We start from the raw sequence: 14586 nt of genomic DNA on the forward strand, positions 1-14586 counted from the left end.
GAGTGTGTCATTTAGGATCCCCTAGATATACGCCTCCCCATTAAGAAATAGTAACAACTAACTTGTTGATTTTTAATGGGGTAATAACAGTGAGGTTATCTGAGATTTTGTTCATTAGAGTAAATGATTTTTCCTCTCCAGGGGTTGTTCCTCAGAGCATGGGGACTTTCAGTGTAATTTCTCCAGGGGGCATGAAAGAGAAGCTAGTAGATTTTAGTTTCTGTATGTATGACTTCGTAGACTATTAAGTCTGCTCTATGGTAATGTTTCTAGCAGATCCGTAGCCTTAATTCTTTAAATGCCCCTCTAGCCATCAGAGATACTGTGAAGTGCAGTTTCAGTGTGGATTTATGTGGCTAACATAGAAAGACAAGAGACATTTTTTTTCATGGAGAGTGTTTCTTGTTCTCAGCAGGCAGAAAGGCTCTGTGTCCTCTGAGGCTGTGGGAGGCACAGGGCTGCTCTGTTTTCCCATTTCTAACTTTAAAGCTTAATTATTTTTGGTCCCTCCTTCAGGTAGCTTCTCTTGCGGTTGTTGATTTGCCCTTGTCTTAATCAAGCAAATACTGTTGTGCAGTGCTGAATACACCTTGTATTCCCATAGTGCAATTTGCCATGGGCACATTCTGCATCACATTGGCTACCTTGGTTTTGCTACTGAGGCTAATATGGAGAGCACAATTATTGTTGCTTGGCATTTTGATTCAGCCCCGCTAGACATTAATTATCTGCAACATCCTTCAATCTGTTACTGCTCAGTTACAATCTCTTGTTTCTCATTATACAGATAACAGCACCTTTTGAAAATAGTTCTTCTCTACTCACATAGGGATACACATTTCCTCTGAGCTTAGCACCTACATCTGAAGCCAGATATTTAAAGCACACCAACTTCTGAGTTTTGCCATGAGAGTAAAAGGCCATTTGTTTTCTTCAGGGTCCACAGGACAGTTGGGAACTAAGTACTCAGAGCCTCAGTTTGGGCACTGATCACTTAGTAAACATTTTTAGAACATTTGGCCTGTAATATCCAGGTCTCATTAGGTAATTTGCAGTTGGCTATTTTTATACGTTTATGTAGTGTGACCCACCTAATTTGTGGTGTCATCAGCATTGCCTGTTCAAGAGCAGTACAGATACCGCTGTCGGTAAGGAATCCACACTGTAAGTTATAGGGGGGAGCTATGTAGTTCTGTGGAGATGAATTTGGATTTAAGGGTAGGAAACTACTATCAGTAAAAGGTAAAGTTAAAATCTGAGTGAATGTTTCTACTAGAAAACTTCTAGAAGTCTGAACAATCATTCAATATTTCTTTTAAAATCTTACTTATTCTGAGGAAGTGAGTTCCCCAGGAGGGGGGAAAAATACTGCATGTTTTTTTCTTTAAGTGCTGTAATATAATTTGATATCCCATATTTAATGTTGCATGAAGAAATGTTCCTTGTGTAAAAGAATCATTATCTTCCTGGTTTTTAAATTCTAGTTTCTTGCAATTCAACAAATGTAATCAGGAAGCACAATACACAGCTTGTAAGTGAAGGTAGATTTTTTCATTTATTTAATTTCAATAGGACTTTTTGAATCTTACTTATAGTTGATTTGTGTTTAATATTCATGTCCCACCTCTGAAGATTATTACCTGTTGCTCCTAATTTACAGAGCGGGCTGACACCACTCCACCTGGCTGCACAAGAGGACAGAGTCAATGTAGCAGAGGTTCTTGTTAACCAAGGAGCTGCTGTTGATTCACAGACAAAGGTATGAACATCAACATCAATATGTATTGTTTTCTTTCAGGGAGACAAGAGCCTGTAGACTGGTCTAGTAATCAGTTTCAGGGTGAAAATGAAATAACAGTGAAATGTTTCTTGTAATAAATTGCCATAAAATATATTTTGAACACTGAAGACCTTGAAGCTTGAGTGTTTAGTGTTATGCTCAGTCTTTGAGCTATAAGCTTATTTCTTTCTTCCATGCCAAATATTTAGATCAGCATAGATGTATCCTACTATTTTTTCTGAAGGTAAGTGGGATTGATTGATCTGTATTTTTATCTAAGGAAACTTTCAGAAAATCTAAAATTCTCTCTATAAGGAGTCATATACTGTTTTACCCTATGCGTACTCTCATCTGCTTTTAGTAGTTCTTACATGTCGCATGTACTTCAAATCAGCTGACAGTAGAAACCAAGCACAGGAGAACTGTTTTTTAAAATATCTTCATTTACAGAAAGAAAAACAATGAAAATGTAAAGTAGGCATTTCTGGTTATTAAGCAATTAATAGTTTTTCCAATGACTTAAGACAATTTATGAAATGAAGTAGTCTTCTTTTGCTGAGCTGTTACTAAATAGCCATTCATAGGCATGATTCTGCAAGTACAGACATTGTTCATTTGGAAAGACTTCCCCCTACTCTTAGAGCTTGAATCAGCCTCCAAGACTGCCTCAATTTCTAAGCCATTTTGTTTTGCAAAGTGTAGTGGATTGAGCTGTTTTATAATATGGGTACATTTAGGAGGCAGACTTTTTCTTGTGTCCCAAAGTGAGAGTCGGCTAGTGTTCTCCTGATATACACATTAACCTATTAGTTTCTAGGTAAATATTGCTCTATTCTGCCTTCAAAAGTAAAATTAGAGATGAACCAAATAGCTCTTCAGGACAAATTTGAATTTGTTTATTGCTGTTACATGATATGAAATATAGATACATGATGGCAGTCCATTTCAAACTTATTTGCCATAAACATCTTTTGTCTAAAGTAAATATTTGGACTCCTAAGTAAGAGACTTGACTTGCCAGGGTGTTTGGGGATGGATTTGGGGATCCCAAGCAATAATTGCTCCCACTTCGTGGCATTAGTTTGAGTGTGATGTCTGTGACCTAATTCCAAGAGCCTGCTTAGAAATTATTTTATACTTACTGAGGGTACGTACAGTGCTCAGAATTTAAAGATTCCCTCAGTGTTCATTATACCTAGATTCTTCACGCGTTTTTGGTATCTAGTAGATGATCATTAGGTGGATAAGAAATCAGTTGTGATCAAGTGCTTGAACAGGAGTTGATCGAATCAACTAAAATTAACTCAGTATCACAGTTTAATCTGCAGATTGTAGAGAGTTGTGCAGCCCTTGCAACTGGTAACAGCTTTCACAGCTCCATTGTGTGTGTGCCCCAAATTAACTGCTGTGCTTGCATCCGAGAAATATCCCTGTGTGTCAGACTGTCCAGCAGTATTAGCATTTTGTCATCACATTGCCATCTCAAAAAAGGCTGAATCCATCATCCTTTCTGTCTGCAGAGTGGTTGATTATAACCCATGGTAGAGGGAAAAGTCATTGGTACCTGGTTTTGTGTTGTAGAACTGTAGCTATAGAACCTTTGCATTAGGCTGTTGATTTCAATTATAGTATCCTGGCATGAAAATTAAATAGTTCTGCTGAAATCCCAGGATTTTGTCTGCCTTTATACTTTTGTAACATGGTCTTCAGCCTCTGTTTTGCAGATGAATCAGTGTGGATTCTTACCAGCTGCTAGATCATCCAGCAGCATATGAGATACGTCCTGGTTCATTCTTTGCATGATTTCCTCAAATGAATATGGTTGCCCCTCTGGAGAAAGGAAACCTTACCTGGTTTTGGTTTCTGTAAAATGACATTGCAGAACCTGCTCTTTTACTTTGGTCCAAGAGCTGAATCACTTCCTGGTCTGCGAAGCTTGTCTGTTTGCCTTCTACTATTCCCTGTCCCACAAATAGTAAGTAGTCTAAGGAGACATTTACATCAACAGGTGCAGGCAGTCATGTGTCCTCTTTGCCTACTCTCCAGGGTCCAAATAGTATCCAGTTCAGGACTAATGGCCTTTTAGTCACATTAGCATGGTGCAATGTGTGAGATACTGTCACAGCTGAGAAGGAGGGCATGTTAGTTGGGTCTCAGGGCCAACATGGCATGGTTGCACAAGCTCTGCACTGAACTTTGAGCTTGGTGGTATGTCTGTGTGGTGGAGCGGGCACGAGACTGTGTAGAGATGCATGGGAAAAGGGCTTCAGTTTACTCATTCAGAGGTCTCCTCTGGGTGGAGCCGAATTTCTTAATTGCATCTCTGAAAAATTGAACTAGTTAGTAAGTAAAACCATGCACAAGTTTTTAAAAAAAGTCATATTTGACTGTCTGCAGCTTGAATCCTATCATCAGTAATTCACATCATTAAAAAAAAAAAGAAAAAAAAAAGAGGAAGTTTACTTGTGTTTTACCTTAATTCTTCGGGTTACATATGTAACTAGTGCAAGTAAAGAACAGTTTCCCAGTATAGGCTTGTTTCCACGGGACTTCCCCATAATTGTCAGGAAGTGGAGCAGGGACTGATTGATCAGGCAAAGTCCCCAGTGCACTTAAGCAGAATTGCTTTGCAGTGTAACAAATTGCATGTCTGGGAAAATGTGAATTATTAATGCTGTAGGCCTCCATGGTGAAGAACACCTGCGATGGCTTTATCCTTCTGCTGACCGTGCTAGCTGATCCTCTGCTGTAGGGGACCGTCTGCTCCTTCGGAAGAAAGCATCCACATGCTTTGTAGGATTGCATTAGAGTGTGGTGAGCGTAATGCTTTTTCACTGGCTGCAGCAGGGTCCCATCTGCTGGGTTTGCAGTGGGTGAGCCCTGCAGTGCTGTCTCCAGGCTCCACAGAGCCAGCCACATGGAGGTCATCAGTCAGATACCCACTCACTGCAGCCTGTGATACTGGACAAGTGACAATGCAGTGCCATGTATTTTTGCATGGGATAGTTTCTGGATAAACTGACGATCATCTTGAGTTCATTATGAAGAGCTGCAAGCTCTGAACTGCTGCAGCAAAGGAAAAAGTGTTATTCTTTAAGAACTGCCACGCCTTGACCTCTTGTTCTATGCAGGTGAGGTTTTAGATGACTGGCTTGTAACATAGCAGCTCTGTAGTCGCAGCCTCTCTTTCTGAGGTGGATTAACTATGGAATTAAAATGTCTGGGAAATAAAAGGTCTGTGCGTGCTGTCCCTAAGAACAGAGGCACTGGGGAGCAAGATCCAAGAACAGCTGAGTGGGCTGCAAAAGCACTGTTGCTATGCTCGTGTGTTTGCACAATGCCATCTAGCACATACAGTTCAGATTCGTTATGTTGGGCATAGAGTGGCAGAGCTGTGGCCATCTGTGCCTTACGTATCAAAAAGTCAAGCCACACAGCTTAGTGGCATTGTATTGGGGATCTTTGTGTGCCACTAGCAGTATCAACACTAACCTTTCATTTTCTTCTATCTGTTTTGCATCCATATGATTTTGTTACCTCATTTATTGTAGGCTAGGTGAGTAGTCAATAGAGTTTTTTGCCTTTTTTTTTTCTTTGAATAGATTCTCTCACCATCATGTTTCCAGGTTAGGTAAGTGTTGGTTGTGTCACTCCTGTACAGTATCTGTCAATGGAGGGAGAACGCAGTATTTCAGTAGGTCATTAAACTTTTTGGGTAGGGACCAGTGAGCTATCATCTTCCACTTCTGGTACGTGTTCTTTAATCATCATTTATATATAACTTAGACTCCCTATGAAAACATCACAGAGCTTGCAGCTGTAACACATGGAAGCACTTCTTTTCTGTGCCTCAAGTTCAGAGAGCCACGCATATGATTTGGGGTTATCTGGGGATGAAAAGGGAAGATTGGGCAGAAACATATTTGGTACTTTCAAGCTATAGCAGGGAAGAAAAAAAAAGAAATACTACAGAAAATCTCTTGTGTGGGAGACTGGTCTGTATGATTAAGGATCTGTTCTAGTTCTAAAACTTGAGAGCATTATACAAATTACTCTCAGTAACCATTGCGTCTGTGCTTCTTACTTGAGGTGGTTTCCCTCTCAACAAATTTTTTCCAGAACTTCGTGGTTTACCACTACAGTCGGTGAAGCTTTAGAGCCCTTCACATTTAAAAAGGTTAAAAATAATAATAATTTTTAAAAAAATAGTGTTTACAGAAGGCACGGTAGGGCCCTGCTACAAAGGCAGCAGTTCTTGTCAATTCTGATATTCTGTTCAAGTGCCTGAATTTAGGTTTGTAAAAGAGTATTTGATGCTGAAGCTGCTATGTCATATCATGCAAAAGCAAGGAAGTTAAAGCAAGGAGTGCTCATCTAACACATCATATTGGGAGTTAAAAATGAATTTGAAGCCCTGGTTGCAAGCAGATGTTCCTTCTCCTGGTGATCATGTTGAGTGCATAAAAGCTATACTGGTACATGTGATGTTGGTTTTTGTTGCAGGGCTTATGTGCTGAGAGTTGGCACAAGTAAACACCATTTCATGGATCAGCAAGTCTCCACATGTTATTTTTCAACTCTTTTCCCTGTTGGATAATTTTATAGTAGGATACAGCATTAAGGTGATGGATTGGCCAGAGAAGCCCAATGGGAGAAGAGCGCTGGTTCAGTCAAGGATGAAGAGCGGATCTGGAGTGTTTGTCTCTGTGCAGGTCATTTTAGCTGAGCAGTTGTTACTCTGCACTTGGGCCTCTGCCAGGGGAACTGATTGTCTCACAGTCCTTGGTTGACGACTGTCTGGCTGACAAAGCCATCATAAAACTGTCTTTGTTTCTGTAATACTGGTAGGAGATAAGGGTGACTAAGAGGTCGTGATGTTGTTTTGCAGGTTGGGCTGGGCCTTTATTTCAGATTTATTCAGGTAGATTTATTCAGCTCTGCCTGCCCTCTTCCAACAGGAACTCTGTACCAGCCTGAGTGCTACAGTGGCTTATAACTGTGATCTGATTTTTCCACTGGAATACCTGATTTTCAAGTGCGGAAAAAGATGGGAAAGAGCAGGGAGGTTAGGAAGTGCTGCCCAGAAGAATCCCTTTCACACAGAACAAATGCTCAGACATGGTATCTTCATAGTACGTTATTTGTCTCTGCTTGGCTCTTAGTGCTCAGTTGTTACACAGGCGTTTATGTGGAAATGTCTAACCTAATAATGTGAGATAAAGAACCTCTGTAAGGTACTTCAACACGTTAGGCCCCAATTCAGCAAAGCTGGGAAGTGTGTACATACATACAGGTTTGTTTCATTGGATCAAGGCTGGATGCCTTTGTGATCTTTAGAACTCGAGCATTTTCAAGTCTAACCAACGCTAATACTGGAGCTTCATTGTCTGACATTTATAGCAGAAAAAACAAAACAGAGCAGCTTGAGAGTCAGCATGACTAGAAAGATGCAGTAATTCATGCTGTTAGGATTTATGGCTATTGCCAGTGGAGGATATTAAAGCAATACACTGACATGATATACAAGGCTTGTGATAATTTCCCTGAAAAAACGCAAGGGCAGGAAAATAAGGGGTGCTCTGTGTTTGAGTGTTCCGTTAGAATAGAAAAGGTAAGGATTTCTGATCTTTTCTGGCACTTACTCTTGTGGCTTTTGATAAACCCTTCCCAGTTGCTAACTCCCATATTGCTGCTCATTCTTAAGAACAACTAAAAGCAGCATGGCAGCTGACTGCCGGAAGGCGCTGTGCTTTAGAGCTATATTAAACAAAAAGCCTGATTTTCTTGGAAGAAACTTATTAGTATAATTCCAGTTGTTTGTTTGTTTGTTTTTTCCTTAATAATTATTAGTAGTTCTTGTAGCAAAATATTTTAGCTTCCTGGATACATTTCTGTAGAGAGCGAAAGTAGCATGCTCAAGTTGCAAGGAGAATTACTGCTTTTATTGTTAGTTTGGTTGCATAACTGCAGAATCTGCTATTGTTTCAGAAAAGTTATCAGAATCAGTTTTCAGTGAGGATATTTGGATACAAATACAATTTTTTTTTTTTTTTACTTTTCTGAGATAGAAACAGTTGAATATAGCAATCTGTACTGTATCTGAGAAGCAAAGGATATCCTTTCTGGGTCTCAGGCATTGAAAAGACATGCTAATACTTAGCGTTATTTTTGACCAGTGCCTTCACTGGTGACTGTCAACATGAAAGATGTCCTCTGGTGGCTGAGGAGGTGTAGCATGCCCAGTGAGATGTGACCCACTGTGTCATATCTCTGTCACTCTGCCATCACTGACTGAGTGCTGCATCAGGCACTGCCTCATCAAACATAATGTGATGTGACCACAGGGTACTTCAAACTTAAAAGAAAGCTCCCGGGCTCCTCTGGGTAGTTCAGATGGGGAAACTGGTGTTTTGCCATGAGGCTAGTAGGTGCTTAGATCGCTACCCGGGACGTGCATGACTCCTGTGCAGAGAAGCTGCCTTTTAGTGAGGGCATCTCCAGCTGCCAAGCGAGCAGTGCTGAGGGCTTCAAGACAAGATTGCATTCCGCTCTGAGACACCAAGGGTTTTGGTGGGAAGAATAGTGACTGTGTCACCACAAATGTCATCATGGGGCTTTTTAAGCCTTCCCAGTTTCTACCACATGTTTAGAGGGGAAAGCTTTCACTTAATCTCAGATTTCAGCAGTGGGCTGGTCAGTAGTAACATAGAACATCACTAATTACTCTTCTAGCTGTTTATGGAGGTACCACAAGTAAACCTTTTATATGCCATTTGTAGGAGGAAATTGATGTTGTAGTGCAGTGAATACCAGGGTTTTGATAGTTCGTTCTTCAGTATTCATTGTTACAGGCTGGAGAGAGGAGCCTTTATAGATCACTTCAAAGGGAGAGCTGAGATCAACAGGTCTTGGCTCTCCAACTCTCTCCAGATTTTAATGTTTTAGAGTTATTAGCAGAGAGTTCCCAACAGGTGGCCCTTGATTTTGGATTTCATCTCCCCAGCTGGTCTTTCAATGTAAGATTTTTGTTGACATTGCAGGTCAAGAGGCCTGTATATTGAAGGGGTTGTAGGGAGTTAAGTTCCTGTATGAGGAGATTTCACTGCATTCTTTTGAACTGATGTTTTGGTAGTTTGCCTGTTTTAGTCTGAATTTGTCTTTGGAAGCTGTGTTTGTGGTACATGAGTATGTTCTGAGCCCTGTCATACTCAGATCTTGGGTACTGCTTGGAAGTTCTTAGCCCTATAATAACAGTAACTGTAAGACACGGTTCCTGCATTCATTACATGATGACTACTGTTCTGGGGAAAAGTTCCTTGTAGTCATTTGATGTCTGATCCAATGTTCGTATAAGTCAGTGGAAAAAAACATTCTGCTGATGCCAATGGAATTTGTATCCGTCACTGTTTCTTGCAATGATTAACTTGTCCTCGTTGGCAGTGCTAATAGTTTCTTTAGATGGCAATGGGTATGTAATTAACTGAAGAAAAGATAGACACCCTAATTTCAAGTAGGTGGCACTGCTACTATCTATACTATCATTGCAAATATAAGTGAAATTGGGTGAATTGGGTTCACTACTAAGTGAAGTAGTGTCAGAGGCAAAGCAACATGAAGAAAATGGTGCATCTAAACCCATAGATAGCTGAAACTTCTCTCTAGTGGAAATAGTTCGCATCTGAGGGGTCTTCTTTCTTTAAAACAGTTTGAACATGCAATGTAGGGCTAGCTCCTGAACCCCCAGTAGACCTTGGACTTGCCTCCCCAGTGCTTTTGACCAAGTTGTCTGACCTGGCCAAACCTCACTGAGGTGGACACACAAATGAAGAATGCCAGGCTATGGCTTTTAACTCTGTGTGCCTCTTGGGCACCAGACTTTTCCCCTCGGAGCAGAAGAGTGAAGAAGCTTGGTAAATATGAGAATAATCCGTCTTTCAGTGTTTCTATACACAGAGTTGGCTTTTGGATCTAGTTCCAGATGGTTCAGTCTCAGTGTTAAATCTTCTGGCCATACGGCTGTTTTGGACTCTACCAGGAGCCAAGGCATGCATCATAGCTACATTTCCCCAACAATATTATTACTGATCTTTCTGCCACTGGAATAAATATTCCCAGACGGCCCCACCTATTACCTTTTTCTGAAAGCAGAATTCTTACAAATTAACAGCACAGCACATTTGCAGTATGTTTTATGAAGTGTTCAGTGTATTTGTGTTCCTCATATCAGATACAATTTTTACAGACTAACAGTTAATTTTTCCATTAAATACTGGTAATGGAGCATGAGTCCTATACCACATTGGAAGCCCCACCGAGTAGCAAAAGGACATACTGGACTGGCAGCGTAGTTTTCCCTAGCTCACAAAATGGTGAATCTCTTTGTAGATGCTGGCTGATATGACCCTTCTGGCATCTCAGAGCCAGTGGGCCCTTGAAACCTGACCTTTCTAGCGTAAAAGAATCCTGATGACTCACCTTTAGAGGGGGGGAAGCACATCTCTGGGAGCCAAGCAAAGCATCTGCTGGAAAGCCATTGAGCTATCAGTGTGAGCTGGGGGGGAAGATTTTGGGAAAAGCAGCTTCTCTCCACGTGGCGAAAAACATAGCAAGTGAACTGTTTGGAGGTCGCCATCTCCTGAACTGTTGTTTGTGCAACTCTAGATTGATTTTAAGTATGTTTGCTAAGGAAGAAAAGATAATGATGTCTTGAAGGGAAGATAAAGCAGAAAAAGGTAATTACTTCTGGATAGATACTCTAATCATTTCTACTATGTTAAGAATCTCAAATAAGTCCAGCCTGTTCAAAACTGTTAACAGTGTTCTCAGTAATTTAAGAGATTAGAAAAAGAGCAGTGAGAGCAAACTTCGATCCTCTTTTGTTTCGTTTTGTTGTATGTTAAATGTTAACTGTTGATTCAAGTGTTTATTACAATTAACAGGTTTCAGCATGCTGTTTGACTTAGAGAATGTGGATTTCAAAAAGATCAGACTCAGACTCAGCCTAGCAAGTCCTCTTTGCTACCCTTTTAGTCATTTATTTTTTTTAAGTGATATGAAATCACTTTCTATTAAGCATTTTTGGAAAAAGTTCGAAACAACTCTAAAAAAAACGTTTAGTTGTGTTTAGAGCATTTGATAGGCGAGTCCCAATGTTCACAAATGATTTTAGTCAGTTCACTATTAATGAAAACCAAGTAGCAGGGACAAATAGGAAACATTCAACTTTCCCATCTTCACAGTTGCCACAAAAAAGCAGTTTCTTCTAGTTTGTGTAACACAAGGACAGACACGTGAAAAAATTAAACCTAGTTGTTTTAGAGGCTTAACTTAAAAGCTGGAGTTCCAGTTTTGGTAGAATTATGTTGTTCTTGCAAATCTGGCACATCACTTGCATGGTTTCAGATTTACCTTTTGGATTTTTCAGTCAGAATGGATGGGCTGCACATTGGCCTATATTGAAGCAGCCCTCAGCAGGCCTGGTTTTTAGTAAGTTGCTATTACTTATTTACTTATTTGTTTTTGTTATCACACTGTAGGAACACCAGTCAAGCATGAGAACCTCACTGTGCAAGGCAGTATACACGCATTCATTTAAAAAACAGGCTCGCCCCAGGGACCTGATGATCTTTTAGCACTGGAGAGGAAAGCAAATTGTTAATCAACATTGCATATGTTGAAGATTACAGAATTACAAGGCAGAGAGGAGAGGTTCACAACAAACTGGACTTGAAATGGTATTCTTGAGAGGCATGTTTTTCCGTAGTTACATATTTCTTCTCATGGGAAAAGAAAGACAATGAAATAAAGTTTGACAGGATTTTTGCTGTTTCATGTCTGTTTTTTCTTTGTCAGGGGGTGCATGGGGTTAGTCACATTTGCTAATTGCTTACGTCCATTTTAGATGGGATACACTCCTTTGCATGTTGGCTGCCACTACGGAAACATAAAGATTGTTAACTTCCTTCTGCAACATTCTGCAAAGGTCAATGCCAAAACAAAGGTGAGTTTTCTGCCTCTGCCTCAGTTGTTCTGTGGGGGTGACAAGCGTGCTGTGCCCAATGCAGCCTCTCCCTTTCCTTGTGCCTGCAGAACGGGTACACGCCGCTGCACCAGGCTGCACAGCAGGGGCACACCCACATCATCAACGTCCTGCTCCAGCACGGCGCGGCGCCTAACGAGCTCACTGTGGTAAGTGCTGAGAGACCGCTGCTCGGGCTTTCTTGGTCATCCCATCCTGTGTAAAGCGTTGTGCTTGCGCTGTGTTGGAGCAAGGGAAATGTGAGGAGGGAGAGGAAAAGAGCAAAGGAAGCATATTCCCATTGCCTCTGTGTCCTCCATGTCCTCCATTGTCTCTTCCAAAACTAGGACAGCAAACATCTGGACAGTGTTTTTCCTTTTCATCCCGTTTATGTAAAAAGTTAAAAACCTAGTTACATGTCCTACTACCCAAAGTGTATTTCTTTCAGTCACTGACATGCAAACATTCATGTGTCCTTTATTGTGCATTTTTCCATAGCTAATTAATAGTTTGTACACTTACTATTGCTAACATTCAGCTTTTGTTTTACATGTTTCAACTGCTAGAATGGAAACACTGCCCTTGCCATCGCAAAGCGACTTGGCTACATTTCAGTCGTTGACACATTGAAGGTGGTGACAGAGGAGACCATGACTACAATTGTAAGTACAGCTCACTTCAGTAGTGGATGGAAGGGTTTTTCCTAAGCCAGTATATTCAGTTTTGTTTAGTTAATTGTCTACTGAGATTTCAGCCTAGTTTCTACCTAACCTTTTAGTGCTTATGGGGTGGATATTAAATCAGATAAAACTAATACATTTTTAAGGTAGGCATGATTATATGTCTATAATATATTTAAAGGTAGACATACCAACAAAGCAGAAAATGGACAGTTTAAATAACTAGTCATAACTGCTGTGTTTCTTAAGAGTGCATCTTGATTATGTCACAAATGAAGTGAATTGGGGCTGATTTGTAGTTGTGAAAAGACATTCCTAGAGGCTTCCATAAACTGAAGTTTCTTCTCCCTTTTAAGAGAGTGCAGTTTGCCAAGGGATTATGTGTATTGGGTTGTATTTGATCTAAGAGCAACTATTTCAACCTAAAAAAGTTGGAATTTTCTTAGAAGCTCCCCTTTGCCTAGGATCTGACTTATTCTGAAAGATGGCTAAGGCCTGTCTTCTGTACTCAGCCAAAGTCAGCTTCTGCAACCCCAGCTCCCATTCACTGACATGTACTTGATACCCAAATCATCTGTCCTGGCTTTCAAGAAGGCCTGCTGCAGTGTTAGCCAAGGGAGATTAGAGGCAGTGGTCAAATATTGCCTATCAGAAAAATGGCAATTCACAGAATATAAAATGCTGCTCAAAGATACTTATTCACTAACATTTTGCCAAATTGCTTTACAAAGACTGTCCTCATAAGGTGAGAAGCTTTCATGAACCACCATAGTAGTTAAGCCAGAACAGAGTATTAAGAACATAAATTCAGAGCATTGTCTCCAAGTTGACTTTCTCCTTTCTGCAACTTTTTTTTTCTGATTAAAAAAAGAAATATGTGCATGTGTGTATTTGTAGTGTTAGAAATGGCTCAGTCTTCAAAATAGGATTAAATAAAAAATAGGATTTATTAAAAGAATAGAGGTAAGCAAACAGCGCTGGGTGCACCGGGAGTCTCCGCTCCACCAGGACGCACACCAGTTACATCAAGCAGCTGATTTTTATGCTCCTAGACTAATACATATTCATTATTACTTCTGAAAAAAATAGGTTATTATAATTAGCTTTCGGGGTCCAGTCCCTCCTACTGGAGCATGCGCATCAGTCTCCGGTGGTCCCTCTGGGGGTCTCTAGGGGTCTTTCATGCAGAAGGCTCGTAGTATTCATCTCTCTTTTCTCGTCCTTCCCCTTTGTACTCCTTGGCACCGTGTCAAGTTTATACAGCATGCCCTGCAGGTCTTGTCTCCTAGCCGTCCTTCAGCTTCTTTTTTTTCTTCTTCTTAATTTCTTGGCCACCTGGCCAGATATCAGAGGCTTGCATAGTATCCCATAACAGTCACTAGTTGTTATCAGTTGTTCTGAAACCCCCAGACATCAAAGACTTCATACAAACACAAATAGCTTTCTTATTGACACTTCACCAGTAATTAAAACATTCTTCACCAGCCATTCACAGGGACAGTCACACCTATAGCCACGTTAAATTAATCTCGAAGAAGACAAAAAAAGGGCTGTAACTGTTAGAAATAGAAGTTCGGAATAACAAAAGCAAACAGGTTCATAAATTTGAGGAGTATTTTCTGAAGACTTGATAAATTGACTAGAATGAGGGGGAGACTGGGACACACTGCATCTGTGGTTCAAGAATTAAATTGCCAGTGCAGGACCCAGAGGCAGACAGGACTGTTCTTCATGGACACGAATTGTTAAACCATTCCTAACAGTAGGCATCTCAGAGAAGGAAAATATTTACAGTATGTCCTATGTTTGTCATGACCCATTTGTGTGGTTTGTTGGTGCAAGCAGGTGGTTGCAATATAGTGAACCTTTGGGAAGACAGGCAGGTTTTAGTTCTGCTTCATGTGACTTTCCTGGCTTTGGTTTGTTATACAGTAGCTTACATAAAATCCATCACATAGAAGATAAAATTATGCCACAATAAAATACAATGGAATATGCCAGAAAACAATCATGATTCTTTCTTATAGCCTCTCTCTTGATTTTCTCAAGGACATCTTTCTTTGTAGAAAGATGCCAAAACAATTTTCTACAACCTGACAAATTTGAAG

General features: G+C 40.4%; 1 protein-coding gene across 29 annotated transcripts in view; it reads left to right on the forward strand.

Moving 5' to 3' along the window:
• The window catches only part of ANK3 (ankyrin 3), a 296280-nt gene that overhangs the window by 199716 nt on the left and 81978 nt on the right, over window positions 1-14586 (forward strand). For all 29 annotated transcript variants that reach the window (XM_068688711.1, XM_068688729.1, XM_068688723.1 and 26 more), the window contains 4 exons: window positions 1661-1759; window positions 11682-11780; window positions 11870-11968; window positions 12365-12460. In XM_068688711.1, the coding sequence (XP_068544812.1) occupies window positions 1661-1759; window positions 11682-11780; window positions 11870-11968; window positions 12365-12460 (393 nt within the window). The remainder of the gene's footprint in view (window positions 1-1660; window positions 1760-11681; window positions 11781-11869; window positions 11969-12364; window positions 12461-14586) is intronic.

This window comes from Anas acuta, chromosome 7 (genome assembly GCF_963932015.1).
Source record: "Anas acuta chromosome 7, bAnaAcu1.1, whole genome shotgun sequence".
Lineage (NCBI taxonomy): Eukaryota > Metazoa > Chordata > Aves > Anseriformes > Anatidae > Anas > Anas acuta.